Source organism: Wolffia australiana, chromosome 9 (assembly GCF_029677425.1).
Source record: "Wolffia australiana isolate 7733 chromosome 9, ASM2967742v1".
In the NCBI taxonomy this organism is placed as follows: domain Eukaryota; kingdom Viridiplantae; phylum Streptophyta; class Magnoliopsida; order Alismatales; family Araceae; genus Wolffia; species Wolffia australiana.
This window is the reverse complement of record NC_135843.1, coordinates 13,514,345-13,528,633: the sequence shown is the minus strand read 5'-3', so window position 1 is coordinate 13,528,633 and position 14,289 is coordinate 13,514,345. Positions and strand designations below refer to the sequence as shown.

Genomic DNA, 14,289 nt, shown 5'->3' with positions numbered 1-14,289 from the left:
CAAAAAAAAAAATCTAGTTCTATGAAGATTTACCGTTGGTATCTCAATCGAACAAGCCAATAATTTGGTGGACTGATGTTTGGATCTCCAGCTCCTATCAAAGCATTTTTGTTATTTTTGCGTTGTCTTAGTTTATATTTAAATACTCATACCCCTTCCCTAAGATGGGCAGACAAGAAGTTGTTGAATCCGCAGGGAGGTACTCCCGGAAAGGGGTTTAGGTACCGATTTGTGCCTGTAGTCATTGGTCATCTATTTCCCTCTCTCTCTCTACCTTCCAAGATCATTTCCAGATGGAGGTACCTAATTCAGATACCATGGGTAGAAATATAGGTTAGGTCTCAATGATTTTTGAAAGGTCTAGGGAGAGAGATAGAACAATGGTTAAATGCCTGTATCTGCCCCTGAACCCCCTCGGGAAGGATCTTTCAGCCCATTCGAGAACTTGTCTGTGGATCCTTAATGGAGTGTGACAAGTATTTAGAGAGAATGACAAGGAAGCTAAATAACAGAAGTAGCCCTTATTGGGAGTATCTCCCTGCCGATTCAACAACTTCTTGTCATCCAAATCAAATTTCAATGAAACCATATCAATTGATTCAATGGCTAGACTCATTGTACCTGGGTTTTCTGGTATAAAAGGTCCTTTAAACAATTGATTGCAGGGTTTTCGTTACCTTCTTATGAACCGGTACCGGAAAATGCTGTATCTACCCTCGAAGAGAGGACACCGGCAGAAAGAGAAAGGTGGTGGAAGGCTGGACTCAAGGCTATTTCCGAAGGGAAGCTGGCCGTGTTGCTTCTGGCTGGTGGGCAGGTACCTTATAGGCTCATCTTTAATGGTATAAAATGGTCAAGTTCTGTTGGGATTTTGTTTCAGAATTCTTGGTAGTGGGCTTCGCCGTCGCCATGGATGAGGACAAGAGGATGATGATGAGTCATTCGTTTTCATTAAGACGATGGTCATGTGTCATCGCCATCATCCTTCATCTATGAATGTTTTACAGATGAAGATGATGGTGATAATGATCTTGTCCACGTAGCCAAGAACAATAATGAGGACAACTCATTCATCCCTTGTAGGTTGTGAGCTTGTCACCCTCAACGAATCCACTTGGCAGTCTTTATATTTATGTTTATTTATCACTACTAGACAACACTCAACTTGGAGGAATTTCACATTAGTATAATCGTTCCCTCATATTATTTCAAAGATACCCTGATTAACATCTCTTAAAGAAAAAATATGGAAACAGTTATAAATTGAAGTAGATCGCCAGCACAAGACTAGAGGAGTGAAAATGAAATGAGAGAGCGATTGTGGAGAGTAATCGCAACTATCAAAACTTTCTCTTTTTCCCCTGGTGAATTGATTTTTTAAAATTTATTATTGATGCCTTTTACCTAAGTTAATAATGTGTTATCAGTACTTTATGCTCCAATAAATTGAGGCCTTTAACATGATTATGACTTTGTGCAACAATTAACATGATATCCAGGGAACTCGGCTTGGTAGTTCGGATCCTAAAGGATGTTTCAGTAAGTTCTCATTGTTTGTTTCTCTGTTCCACGTCATATGAATGTAATTATACATTTTTTCTCAGTATTCGTCCATAAATTTAAGATTTCTTCTATTTATTTTCCATTTGAGTTTTCTCCATTCCCACTATCTTAAATGAATATTTGCAACTTAATGAAATTTCCCTTATTGTTGTATACTCCAATTTTTACACAAAAAATATCATATAACCTAATTAGAGTTGTTACATGAAAAACCATGAATGTGTTCATCTAAAAAAGGAAATGTTTATGTGTAAAGTGATTTAAAGTTTCCTCATTCCAGATATTGGACTTCCATCTGGAAAGTCTCTGTTTCAACTCCAGGCAGAGCGAATATTGTGTATTCAGAGACTAGCATCGCAATCAGTGGAGGGTTAGTTAAAAACTCTTATTGTTGGACTTTTGATCATTTCGTGGTAAAAAATCAACTCTTTTTGACTTTGGGGTTTTTTTTGTTGGTTGATGATAACAATATTGTTGACGGGTGCTGTGGACAGCTGACGTTGACAGTTGTCAACAGCATTAACATCACGTTAATGTGACGCTGATGTAGACATGGTTGTTCTGTTCTGTTCGTTTTAAACAAACAAAAAATTCGCACAAAAGAAACGCACACGGCCTTGTTCTTTGTTCTGTTCTTTTTTTTTCAAAAACAAACAAAATTCACACGTTCGCACAAATTCGCACAGTCGCACAAAACTAGAACAAAATTCGCACAAAGCAAACAAAAGAACTGCACACGGGTCTGTGCGATGTTCTGTTCGAATTTGTTTTTGTTCTGTTCGGAAAACCGAACAGAACAAACAATTCGCACAAATTTGCAGAAAAAGAACAGAACGACCATGTCTATGCTGATGTCAACTTCAACGGTATGACCAAAATAGAAACAAGCAGGTGTCAACCATTGTTGAAGATGATGAGCCCTCATGTATGGCTGATGTGGATTTTGTCAACATCTCTGACATATCATCACCCATTACCGCCATCAATGTCCCAAGTCAACTCAGTAAAATGTGCAATACCCTATTTTGTGGCTCTCCCGGCCTAAAATTTTTCTATATTTTGAAGGCGCCTCAGGCTTTGTGCCAATCCATTGGTACATAATGACGAGCCCGTTCACTGATACCACTACTCGTAAATTCTTTGAAAGTCACAAGTACTTTGGCATGGAAGTTGACCAAGTAACGCTTTTCTTCCTTATCTTCAATACTTGGTGGTGTTTGCTCTTCAGATGAATCATTTGACCTTCAACAATACTTTATGTTTTCAGGTCACCTTTTTCCAGCAGGGAACGCTTCCATGCATATCAAAAGATGGCCGGTTCATCATGGAGACAGCCGTCAAGGTTACTAATTTTTTCGCAGTTGGAGGAATTCTTGACTCGTTTATTCAGTTATTGTTTATCATTTATTTTTCTTCTGTACTTTGTGTTTGGAATTTATCAGGTGGCCAAAGCTCCCGATGGGAATGGAGGAGTTTATTCTGGTTGGTCTTCTAACAATAAAGCCGAAAGCCAAAAAATTCACATTTATACTTATATTTCCTTCTTTTTCAGCTCTCAGATCTTTTAAACTGCTGGAGGATATGGCTGCTAGGGGAGTGAAATACGTAGATTGTTATGGAGTTGATAATGCACTGGTGAGATATATTGGCCGTTCACAAATTGGGTGGTAATTTATTTATTTCTCTGAAGGTATTTCGTTTTTCTTATTAAAACAGGTTCGGGTCGCAGACCCCACTTTTCTGGGATATTTCATAGAGAAAGGAGTCCCCGCTGCATCCAAAGTTGTCCGTAAGGTCAAGTTTTACTTTTAGCTTATAATTTTGTTTCTCAAAATGAGCATGACAAAAGCATAATTCACTAATTGTGTTAAAAAGGTCCAACCAAATTACAGATTCATAAATTAAAATCTTGAACTTACATGGCATCTGATAGTTGGGATGGAATTCAGGGATATCCGCAAGAGAATGTTGGTGTCTTCGTCCGACGTGGCAGGGGTGGGCCCCTCTCTGTTCTCGAGTATAGTGAGATGGATGCTTCAATGGCGTGTGAAATCAACCAGACGACTGGGCGCCTCCGATATTGCTGGAGCAACGTAAATACTCGTACCGATTTTTTTTTACCATAGTTAAACACGAAGGGCTTAGCGTTGCCTATTTCTTTTCCAAAATTTCTCTACGTCTTTAATTGATCCTCCCATGCTTATTTTACTTGCATTTAATCATCAGCGCCGTGATTATATACTGAGTTCTGATATTTTCTCTTTCCTTTTTTTTATTTGACCACTTCTCTTTATTTATTAGACCTTCTTTGCATTTATAAATGCTAAGATTTTATTTTACATTTATAGATATATTCTTCCAAAATTTTCCCATTCCTATTTAAACGTTTGTTTGACTTTCTCTCGTCAGGTGTGTTTGCATATGTTCACGGTGGATTTCTTAAATCTGGTGGTCAATGGTCTCGAGAAAGACAGCATGTGGGTCATCTCTCTTTGTATATACATATATTCTCTCTACCTTGTTTATTATGGAAGAATCAGACGGTTTATGATTTGGTATCTGATTTTCGGCGGCAGCTACCACCTTGCCGAGAAGAAGATCCAGTCAATTCATGGGCCCACCTCAGGCTTCAAGCTGGAACAGTTTGTGTTTGATGCCTTCACATATGCTTCTTCCACTGCCTTATTTGAGGTCTCCTCTCTGACTCTGACTCTCCATATCTCACTCTCTCCTTCTCTGACTAACTCTCCATACCTTCACCTACGCTTCTTTCACTACCCTATTTGGGGCCTCTTTCTCTCTCCCTCGCTGACTAACTCTCCTTCCATCTCTTTCTGTCATTGACTAACCTGCCATAACTCACCCTCGCTCTATGTCTCTCTGTCTCTGTCTCTCTATCTGTCTCCGTATCTGACTAACTCTCCATATCTCACTCTCTCTCTCTCCCTCTCTGGCTAACTGTCAAGAGAGGAAGAGGGAAGATAATGGCATAACCCCAATGGAGTACATGTGTGGGTATATATATACCCTAGGAGAAAGAGAATGATAAGAGGGCTAATGGGCTTATAGAATAGGGCCCATTAGCCCATAAGGCGTAGTATCTCACTAACACCCCCCCGCAAGCGAAGTGTGGATGTCATCCATGCCGAGCTTGGACACTGCACGTTGCAGGAGAGGGCGAGATAGTCCTTTGGTGAGGACATCAGCAGCTTGATCAGCGGATGGAACAAACTCCAAGTCAAAGATGCCCTCGTCCACGCACTCCTTGAAGAAGTAGCGGTGGAGTTCCATATGCTTGATCCGTCCCTGTTGGCCAGGGTTCTTTGCCAAAGCGATTGCCGACTTGTTGTCGCAGTAGAAGTGGATCGGGCGTGAATACTCCACACGAAGGTCATGGAGGATCCCGTATATCCACTGGCCTTCAGAGGCCCCATCGGCAAGTGCCCGGTATTCGGCTTCAGCACTGGAGCGGGACACTTTGTCCTGCTTGCTGCTCTTCCAACTGACAAGACTGCCGAAGACAAAAGTGCAGTACCCCGTGGTGGAACAACAGTCCACAACTGAGCCGGCAAAGTCCGCATCAGTGTACACCTTCACGGTTCGCTCCATACTCCAAGGAAAGAACAAGCCCTTCCCGGGGCAGCCCTTTAGGTACGCAAGTACCCGGTTGGCCGCCTGACAATGGATCTCCCGTGGAGAGTGCATGAACTGACTGAGGAGGTTGACGGCGAAACTGATGTCGGGGCGGGTGTGGGTCAAGTACAGGAGTTTCCCCACCACCTGCTGGTACTGATATGCGTTCACTGGTGCTGAGTCCTCCCCCTTACCCAACTTGACGTTAGGGTCGATGGGAGTACTAACTGGCGCACACTCGGTCATGCCTGTCAAGGCCAGTAGGTCGACGGCATACTTCTGCTGTGACACAAAGATCCCCCGGGGGGAGTAGGCCACCTCAAGACCGAGGAAGTAGCGAAGAGGCCCGAGGGCCTTGATCTCGAACTCCTTGGTCAACGTAGAGCTGAGGCGGCCGGCCTCTGCAGAATTGGACCCCGTGATGAGGATGTCGTCGACGTACACGGCCAAGATGGAGACACCCGCGGGACTGTGATGGAAGAATAGGGAGGCATCCCCATTGCTCATAGTGTAACCCTCGGTCTTCATGACCGAAGAGAACCGACCAAACCACATCCGCGGCGACTGTTTCAGTCCATAGAGAGACTTCCGCAGCCGGCAGATGGTGCCCGGAGGGCCATGGGTATACCCGGGAGGTGGCTGCATGTACACCTCCTCCGTCAAGTCACCGTGGAGAAATGCATTCTTCACATCAAACTGTCGTATCGGCCAGTCGGAGTGAGCCGCAAGCGCCAAGAGGAGACGGACTGTTTCCATCTTCGCCACAAGAGAGAATGTCTCGAAGTAGTCCACGCCATACGACTGAGTAAACCCCCGAGCCACAAGTCGAGACTTGAGGCGCTCGAGAGTACCATCGGCATGATGCTTCTTGGCATGAATCCACTTGCAATCCACCGCCCTCTTGCCAGGAGGAAGTGGAACGACTTCCCAAGTGTGGTTCTTGAGCAAGGATTGCATCTCCTCATCCATCGCCGCTTTCCAATGAGGAGAAGCAAGAGCATCGGATAGGCGACGAGGAAGTGGATGCGACTCAATGTGAGAAAGAAAGGACCGGTAGGAAGGGCTTAGCCGGTCAAAAGAGAGATAGTGAGATGAGGGGTAGAGAGGTGTGCGAGTGCACTGACGAACCCGTTTTCGAAGGGCGATGGGCCATTTCAACTGAGCATCATCATCAGTAGGGGAGGGAGACGCATCGTCCGACGGAGGAGCGGAAGCAAAGGGGGGAGAAGAGGCTAGCTCCCCGGGGGTAGAGAGAGGCTCCCCGGGGGAAGGAGGTGCACTAGGAGAAAGATGCGATGCACCGAGAGTAGGAGGTAGCTCCCCGGGTTGAGAGAAGGACTCCCCGGGGGAAGGGGGTGCACTAGGAGGAGGATATAGTGCACTGGGAGATGAGGCGGTAGGGGGCAAGGGAGAAGTGGACGTGGCGGGAGACAGCGACGGTGGAGGAATGGGTCCCACAAATGGAAAGGGTTCCAAGGAAGGAGTCGAAGAAGCCTCATCCAGCGGAAGGCGTGACGAGGTAGAGTCACCGAAATAAGACTCATGCTCGGCAAAGGTGACGTTTGCTGAGATGAAAAACCGCAAAGACGGAGGGTGGTAACAACGATAACCTTTCTGGAGAGAAGCGTACCCGACGAAGACGCACCGAAGAGCTCTAGCATCGAGCTTCGTGCGAGAGGGAGCCGTGTCGTGGACGTACGCTGTGCACCCGAAGATGCGAGGGGGCAGTCCAGTCCGCAACGAGAGATGGGGGAAAGCGGTGGTGAGACGATCCAGTGGGCTGACAAACCCGAGGGGCTGGGAGGGGAGACGGTTTACGAGATGGGTACTCGTTAAGACCGCCTCACTCCAATACGCCCACGGAACAGAATAGTTCAGCAGAAGGGTACGGGCGGTTGACGTGACATACCCGATCCGATGTTCTGCCATACCGTTCTGTTCAGGGGTGGCCACACAGGAGGACTCGTGGAGAATCCCATGGTCAGCAAAGTACGTGGCCAGCTCGGTGTTGACGAAGTCCTGCGCGTTATCGGAGCGGAACCGCTGAATACCCCGGCCAAACTGAGTACGAACCATGGTGCAGAAGTGACGGACCGTCGGAGCAACCTCAGATTTGGCGGTCAACAAGTAGACCCATGTGTAGCGGGTGGCCTCGTCAACAAAGATCTGAAAGTATCGGTGGCCCTTGAGGCTGGCCTGCGTGGCGGGTCCCCAAACATCACTATGGATGCAAAATAATGGAGTGGATGAGTGCGAGGTGGACGGAGAGAAAGATGAACGACGGTGCTTTGCCAGCTGACAGGCTTCACACACAATAGTCTGAAGGTCCAATCCAGTACACATCGAAGGAAAGAGACGCTGTAAAACTGAAAATGGCGGGTGACCTAGCCGTTGGTGAGCCAACTGGAGACGTCCCATACGCTGCACATCCGCCGGTCGGAGTTGGCGGTGAAGTAGGAAGCACCGAGAGCGTCCCCCATCGTCCAACAACAGCAACCCGTTCTCCCGCCTAATCGGTGTAGTCCGACCCACCTTGTCAGAAACATCCCGTCAGGCTAGAGGTGAAAGGAACAGGACAGACTGTCAACCAAACGCTGAGGAGACATAAGGATAGCTCGCAGGGCGGGGACATGAAGAACATTGCTGACCACTCCGAGGCCGTCTACAAAAACTGCCCCAATTCCAGCATCACGCAACCGTCCACCATCGGCTGTAAGAACTGTACGGTCCCCACTATGCCTTTCGTAGGATACAAACCGGTCATTGAACGGGGTCATGTGTTCGGTTGCCCCCGAATCAAGAACCCAGCTCGTATCCGATACGAGAGGCGAGTGGGGAGCCGTGTGACCACAATACCACTGTTCAGACGGAGAGAGAGAGAACGCACCAAATCCACCAAAGTGTGCCGTGGACTGAGTCGGAGTCTGCACGGTAGCCACTTGGTCACGGAGACGGGCCAAGTCAGCTTGGAGCTGCTCGATAGTCGCCGGGCTGGAAGAGGGGGAAGAGGAGGAGGCGACCATAGCTTTCCCGTCGGTAACCTCCTTCTTTTTCCGGTTGTCGTACTGACGCTTCTTGCACCACTTGCGAAGATGTCCAGGCTTGCTGCAGTAGGAGCAAATCAGCACGGAGAGGGCCACCTCCGCGGTGGGAGTAGGAGCGGGCGAGGGAGGCCGGGCGATGAGGGCAGTCGAGTCACGAGCTGCCTCCGGGGAGAGAGTGCCAAGAACATGGAAATGGCTCTCCTCTTCCTGGAGCTCTTTCACCAAGTCGTCAATGGACGGAAGGCCTTCCTTGCGATGTAGGGCACGGCGCCGAGTGTCGTCATACTCCTTGTTGAGACCATAAAGAAACCCCAAGAAGCGGAGGCGAAGAGTGTTCTGGAATGACTTGCACGTCGGATCATCCGTCGGCAAGTAGTAGTCCACCTCGTCCCACAGTTTCTTGTGTTCCAGCGCATAGTCCGAGATGGACAGTGCGCCCTGGCGAAGGTTGCTGGCTTTGGCCACTAGCATAAAGAGGCGCCAGTTGTCCCCTTTGCGGCCGCAAAAGGTGTTGGCCTGGTCCCAAAAGCCCTTCACGGTGGAGCAGTGAGGGAACCGGTCACGGAACGAGGGTGCCAGGGAGGTCGTGTAGAGCCAACCAAGGACGAAGTGTTCCTCGGCTTCCCATGCCGCATAGTGCGGATGGGTCGGTGGAAGAGGGGCTTGCGTACAATGCTTGAAAAATTGGCGAGCCTTGAGATTGGTCTCGACAAAGTGACGCCACTGTAGCAAATTCGGGCCCTGGAGACACGTCGAGTCGGGAACTGCCGGCAGGGAATGAGTAACCTTGTGTGACAAGGGTTCTCGTTGAAAATCTGCATCGGTGAAGCCGTCGGCTGTGACGGCCGGTTGACGAGTCTGACCCGTGGAGTAAAGTTCCTCCGACATCGGAACCGTGGCAGTAACTGAGACTGCTGTTGTAACTGGGGCTGCAGCTCATGCTGCGGCTGCAAGCTGCGGCTGCGGCTGCGGCTGAGGCTGCAAGCGGCGGCTGCTTCTGCGGCTGCTGGCTGCGGCTGCGGCTGCTGCTTCGGTGGCGGCTGCGGGCTGCGGCTGCCGCTGCAGTCTGCGGCTGCGGCTGCGGCTGCTAGCTGTAGCTGCGGCTGCGGTTGTGGCTGTGTGCGGCTGCGGCTGGCGCGGCTGCGGCTGCGGCTGTGCGCGGCTGCGGCTGCGGCTGCGGCTGGCGCGCGTCTGCGGCTGCAGCTGGCACGCGGCTGCGGCTGTGCGCGGCTGCGGCTGCGGCTGTGCGCGGCTGCGGCTGCGGCTGTGCACGGCTGCGGCTGGCGCTCGGCTGCGGCTGCGGCTAGGGCTGGTTCTCCGGAAGCTCTGCGGGCTGGCTACAGCTCGCGCTGTGGCTGATCCGTCAGTCACGCTCCGGGTTCGCTAAACAGCGAGAGGGTGATGTCAAACCCTAGATGGAAGAGCTCTGGAGCTCTGATACCATGTCAAGAGAGGAAGAGGGAAGATAATGGCATAACCCCAATGGAGTACATGTGTGGGTATATATATACCCTAGGAGAGAGAGAATGATAAGAGGGCTAATGGGCTTATAGAATAGGGCCCATTAGCCCATAGGGCGTAGTATCTCTCTCCCTCTCTGGCTAACTCTCCATATCTCTGTATCTCCCTCTCTGGCTAACTCTTCGTTTATATCTCTTTCTCCCTCTCTGACTAACTCTCCTTATCTCTCTCTCTCTCCCTCTCTGACTATCTCTCCATATCTCTGTATATCCCTCTCTGGCTAACTCCTCATATCTCTCTCTCTTCTCTGATTAAATCTCCTTATCTCTCTCTCTCTCTCTGACTAATTGTCCTTACCTGTCGCTTTCCCTCTCTTTCTTCCTCTCCCTCTCCATATGCCCTCTCACCATTGATCCCTCTCTTGATGTCATTTTCTCTCTCTTTCTCTCGCTTCATAAGTCTCTCCCACTTGTTATTTCTCTTTATATGATTTTCTCTCTCCCTTTCTATCTCCTCTCCATCTCTCTCCATCTATATGAATTTGAATATCTCTTTATATTGCTGTATATTTCTCTCTCCACATACATCTCTTTATCTCTTTCTCTTTCTATATTTCCGTGCTTCTTTATGCCTCTCTGTGTCCTCTAGTTCTCTCTCTGTTCCCTCTCTATCACTCTTTCCTTGTTTCCCCCTTTCTGTCTCCCTATCTTTCTCTCTATCTCTGTATTTATAGTGCAGGGATGCGGACCGGACGGTTTTTTTGTCACAGGACGAAAAAATGACCCATCCGCGAGATTGGACGAAAATCGGGACGGAAATTCGTCCCAAGACCTCTGGACAGGACGGTTTTCGTCCACTCGGACAAAAAAAGGGTCCTATCCAGAGGTCTCGGATGAGAAAACCATCCCGTCCGCGTCCCTGCACTGATTCCGGATGTCGGACAGGACGATGTTCCTCCCGTCCCGTCCATCGTCCACGTCCCGGACAATCCGGAACTATACTAGTGCAGGGACATGGACGGGACGATTTTTCGTCCCATGACGAAAAAATCGTCTCGTCCACGAGGTTGGACGAAACCGGGACGGAAATTCGTCCCGTGACAAACGGACAGGATGCTTTTCGTCCACTCGGGCGAAAAAATCGCCCCGTCCGGAGGTCTTGCACAAAAAAACCATCCCGTCCACGTCCCTGCACTGATTCCGGACGTCGGACGGGACGATCTTCATCCCGTCCCGTCTATCGTCCACCTCCCGGACGATCCGGAACTATATCCGTATTTCTCCAATTTATTTATCTTATCTTCCACTTTATCTCTATATCTTTCCCGTTGTCTCTTTTTCTATCTTCCTCTTCGTCTCTCTATATTTTTCTTTCTTTTTTCCGATATCCCTTTCCCTAATATATGAACTGACTGGCTCCGCGACTATGCCCAACCAGGTAATGAGGGAAGAGGAGTTTGCCCCAGTGAAGAACGCCAGTGGCGCAAGCTATGATACCCCTGATAGCGCCAGGCTGTTGCTTCTCCGTCTTCACACTCGCTGGGTGGTTGCAGCTGGTGGCTTCCTCACACACTCTATACCCCTCTATGCCACAGGCAAGTCGCTATTTGGCAATATAAAATATCGGGCAAGACTACATGAATTTTCACTGTTTTTAATCTATGGTCATATATGTGGTCATATTCTTTTGATCGTTAGATTGATATTTTACTTATTTAGGCTTCTGGATATGTTACAGTATAAAACAAGATAACACTTTTCTATATTTCATATTTACAACAATGACCCTACCCCTTTTATAGAGTTTGTGAAGTCACGAAATTACAGGATAGTTCTAGAATTAGAACTTTCTAGATAATTAGAGCTAATGGGCTCAATTCTACAGGCCCACTATAGAATAATAAGAGAGAAATATTGGCTGACAGTATATGTAGCTTTTTTAATGTACTATCTATCTTTGAAATTTTTATTGTAAATGTTCACTAATTATATCAGTTATCTAGTTTTATATGTGTGGGTATTTATTTGTACAAGTAAACTTTTTTGAGGTTGGATCTATGTTTCCCTTGTGTTTTTCCTTTAAAAAAAAAGTGTCTCCCTTGTTTTATTTTGGAATTTACTTCCATCAGTGAAGTTTCTTGTTATGAATGCTCGTTAATTATTATGTTTAATATACGTCTGTGGGTACTGGTACTACAAAATCCTAGTAAATGAATGTTCCTTAATTATTTTATTTAGTATCTTTCTATGGTTTTTTTTTGAAAAATTCAAGTAAATTTTATCGAGTTTGTTTCCCTTGTTTTTACTTTTGAATTAGCTTTCTTTTGTTTAGCACGTGTCTGAGCGAGACACTGATATATGTTCTCGACGCTGTATATTTGTGAGTCTAAATTTTATTGATGAGATTTTTTTGAATTCTCGCTTATATTTTAGTTATATATGAGATTATGCCCCGTGTGCCTAGATTTCTTTGTTATATTTGCTTTCTGTCAGTGAGATTTCTGTTATGAATTATCGTTAATGATGTCATTACTAGTAGGTATTGACATCAGTAAATTTTTTACTGAGTGTGTGTTCCTAGATTGTTTGAGTTAGACCTCAGAGATCAAATCAAAAGCAAATCAATCGATTCGTGGTTGGGAAACTCGAGTGATCAAGAGACAGCTTGATTTGATCTGATAAAACTAGATCAGATAAAACGAGATGCATCGTGATCAATATCTGACTACAAGACCGACCCAAAATGTACAGCCAACCTTGATCTAGGAGGTGGCTGACTGAGACAATCAATCAATTTGGGAGGACTGGAATTAGAATGGACAAACTAGATCTAATCATCCCATTAAAAAATATTTAATTTTTTTGATCTGTTCTATCTTTAGTGAAAGCAAGAAGCTTTTTTTATTGTGAAAGTTAATCGATCCGTGTTTTTTAATTTTGTGGTTAACACACTGGAAACTGCTGTCGACGGAGAGTCATGTCTTACTCCAGCCCTGTTTTTGCTAATGTAAAATATGATATTTATTTTTTTATCAAATTATAAGACTTGACCCGATTCGAACTGCAAAGATTGAATCCGGGCCCAATTATTGAGCTGATCCCTATTTTTGAGATTTTCGATTATCAATGTAAGTAATATTTTGAGTACATTTCCAAGCGTGTGTACTAACCTCTTCCGAATGCTTGGTTGAATTTTTTCATATTTTGGCACAATTTTTTGAAAGTGTATCTAGAATTTGTGAGATTTTATTAAAGAAAATTTCGGCATCACTATAATTATTTAATTTAGTAAATCTTTGAGTGTGGTAATGAGTTATTTCGATAAAATTGAAGGTGTGGAGATCTCGCCTATGTTCTCTTACACTGGCGAAAATCTTGAAGGCATTTGTCGTGGACGGACTTTTCATGCGCCATGCGAGATCTCATTCTAGTAATCATCTCTCTCTCTTTAAATACTGTTATCTATTATTTATGCATATACAAAAACATTCTTTGCACAAAATTTCTATTCTAATTCACTAAGATTTATGTTGTTATTAGTTTTGTTTACTATGATTCAAACTTCATTACTAAACGAGTGTAATTAGCGTTAGTCATCTACTGACATTCGTGTCTGTAGATGTCATGCTATAAGACCTATTACGTAGAAAATACATTCATTAGCATCTTGGTTATGCCGATTTTATTTCATTTTATCTAGAGTATGGCCTCGAGGAGATTTCGTAAAGTCTATCATATGATATGAGAGCTGAAAAAAGATAAATTTATTTTTAAAATTATATTTCTTTGAGCAACACTACAGAAGGATACCTCTGCTAAGTCGACTCATAGCAGTTAACTGCTATGAGAAAGTTTGCATAAAAATTCCCATTTCATTTTCTTTTTGAAGAAGAAAATTGTATTTTGGCAATCACCCGACAGATGGGTGGTCACCAAAAAAAATTCCTATTTCATATCTGATTGAAAGTATCAATCAGATAAAAACAAAGAAAATTGAATTTTTTTCGCTCCATTATTTCTATGTAACTAATATATAGAATGCGACATTTTACTTACCTAGTCTATGTTTATTTGTATTTCTATAGCCCAGATGATTCAAAGGGGTCTTTGAAGATCAAGTCTGGCAAGTGATTGTATTTCTGAGCTTGCAAGGGTTGAAGGCCACTCTTGAGGTCTGAGTATGTGTAGCCCCCTCCATTAAATCTTTATTATATGTTTTGTCTGACTAGATAATTTTTAATGTTTCCTAAATAATAATATAAATTAAGTCTGGAGAAAATTTTCTCTAGATTGCACAATACAAAAATATTCAAACGCAATATCAGACTTTGGTTCAGAGGATTGGTGTGAGCCCCGGTTATTTTATTCCATCATGTCAAATATTATGAACATCCGTTAGACCAACTCGTCAATATTGAGACACTAAAATTTGAGGAGAAAAATAATACACCGATATTCAGTCGTAATAATCGTGTAAGCAACCATTACTTTATTTTCTACCAGTGTGTTGATGGATGTATCTTTACACTTTAAAAATATAAAGATTAGCGTGCTGTGTCATCTGAAAAATGAATTTAAATTTAATGTGG

At 45.3% G+C, this 14,289-nt stretch overlaps 1 protein-coding gene across 2 annotated transcripts in view; it reads left to right on the top strand.

Moving 5' to 3' along the window:
• The window catches only part of LOC144707340 (UDP-N-acetylglucosamine diphosphorylase 2-like), a 15,728-nt gene extending 1,709 nt beyond the window's left edge, over nt 1–14,019 (top strand). Inside the window, exons 3-16 of one of the 2 annotated variants that reach the window (XM_078580437.1) lie at nt 666–817; nt 1,500–1,539; nt 1,844–1,933; nt 2,638–2,741; nt 2,831–2,905; nt 3,006–3,045; nt 3,116–3,198; nt 3,280–3,357; nt 3,513–3,656; nt 3,973–4,040; nt 4,140–4,254; nt 11,139–11,295; nt 13,034–13,130; nt 13,786–14,019. In XM_078580437.1, the coding sequence (XP_078436563.1) occupies nt 666–817; nt 1,500–1,539; nt 1,844–1,933; nt 2,638–2,741; nt 2,831–2,905; nt 3,006–3,045; nt 3,116–3,198; nt 3,280–3,357; nt 3,513–3,656; nt 3,973–4,040; nt 4,140–4,254; nt 11,139–11,295; nt 13,034–13,130; nt 13,786–13,831 (1,289 nt within the window). In that variant the 3' untranslated portion in view covers nt 13,832–14,019. Of the gene's footprint in view, nt 1–665; nt 818–1,499; nt 1,540–1,843; nt 1,934–2,628; nt 2,742–2,830; nt 2,906–3,005; nt 3,046–3,115; nt 3,199–3,279; nt 3,358–3,512; nt 3,657–3,972; nt 4,041–4,139; nt 4,255–11,138; nt 11,296–13,033; nt 13,131–13,785 lie in introns of both variants that reach the window. The other variant, XM_078580436.1, reaches the window with a different exon arrangement.
• Nucleotides 14,020–14,289: the final 270 nt, after the last annotated feature.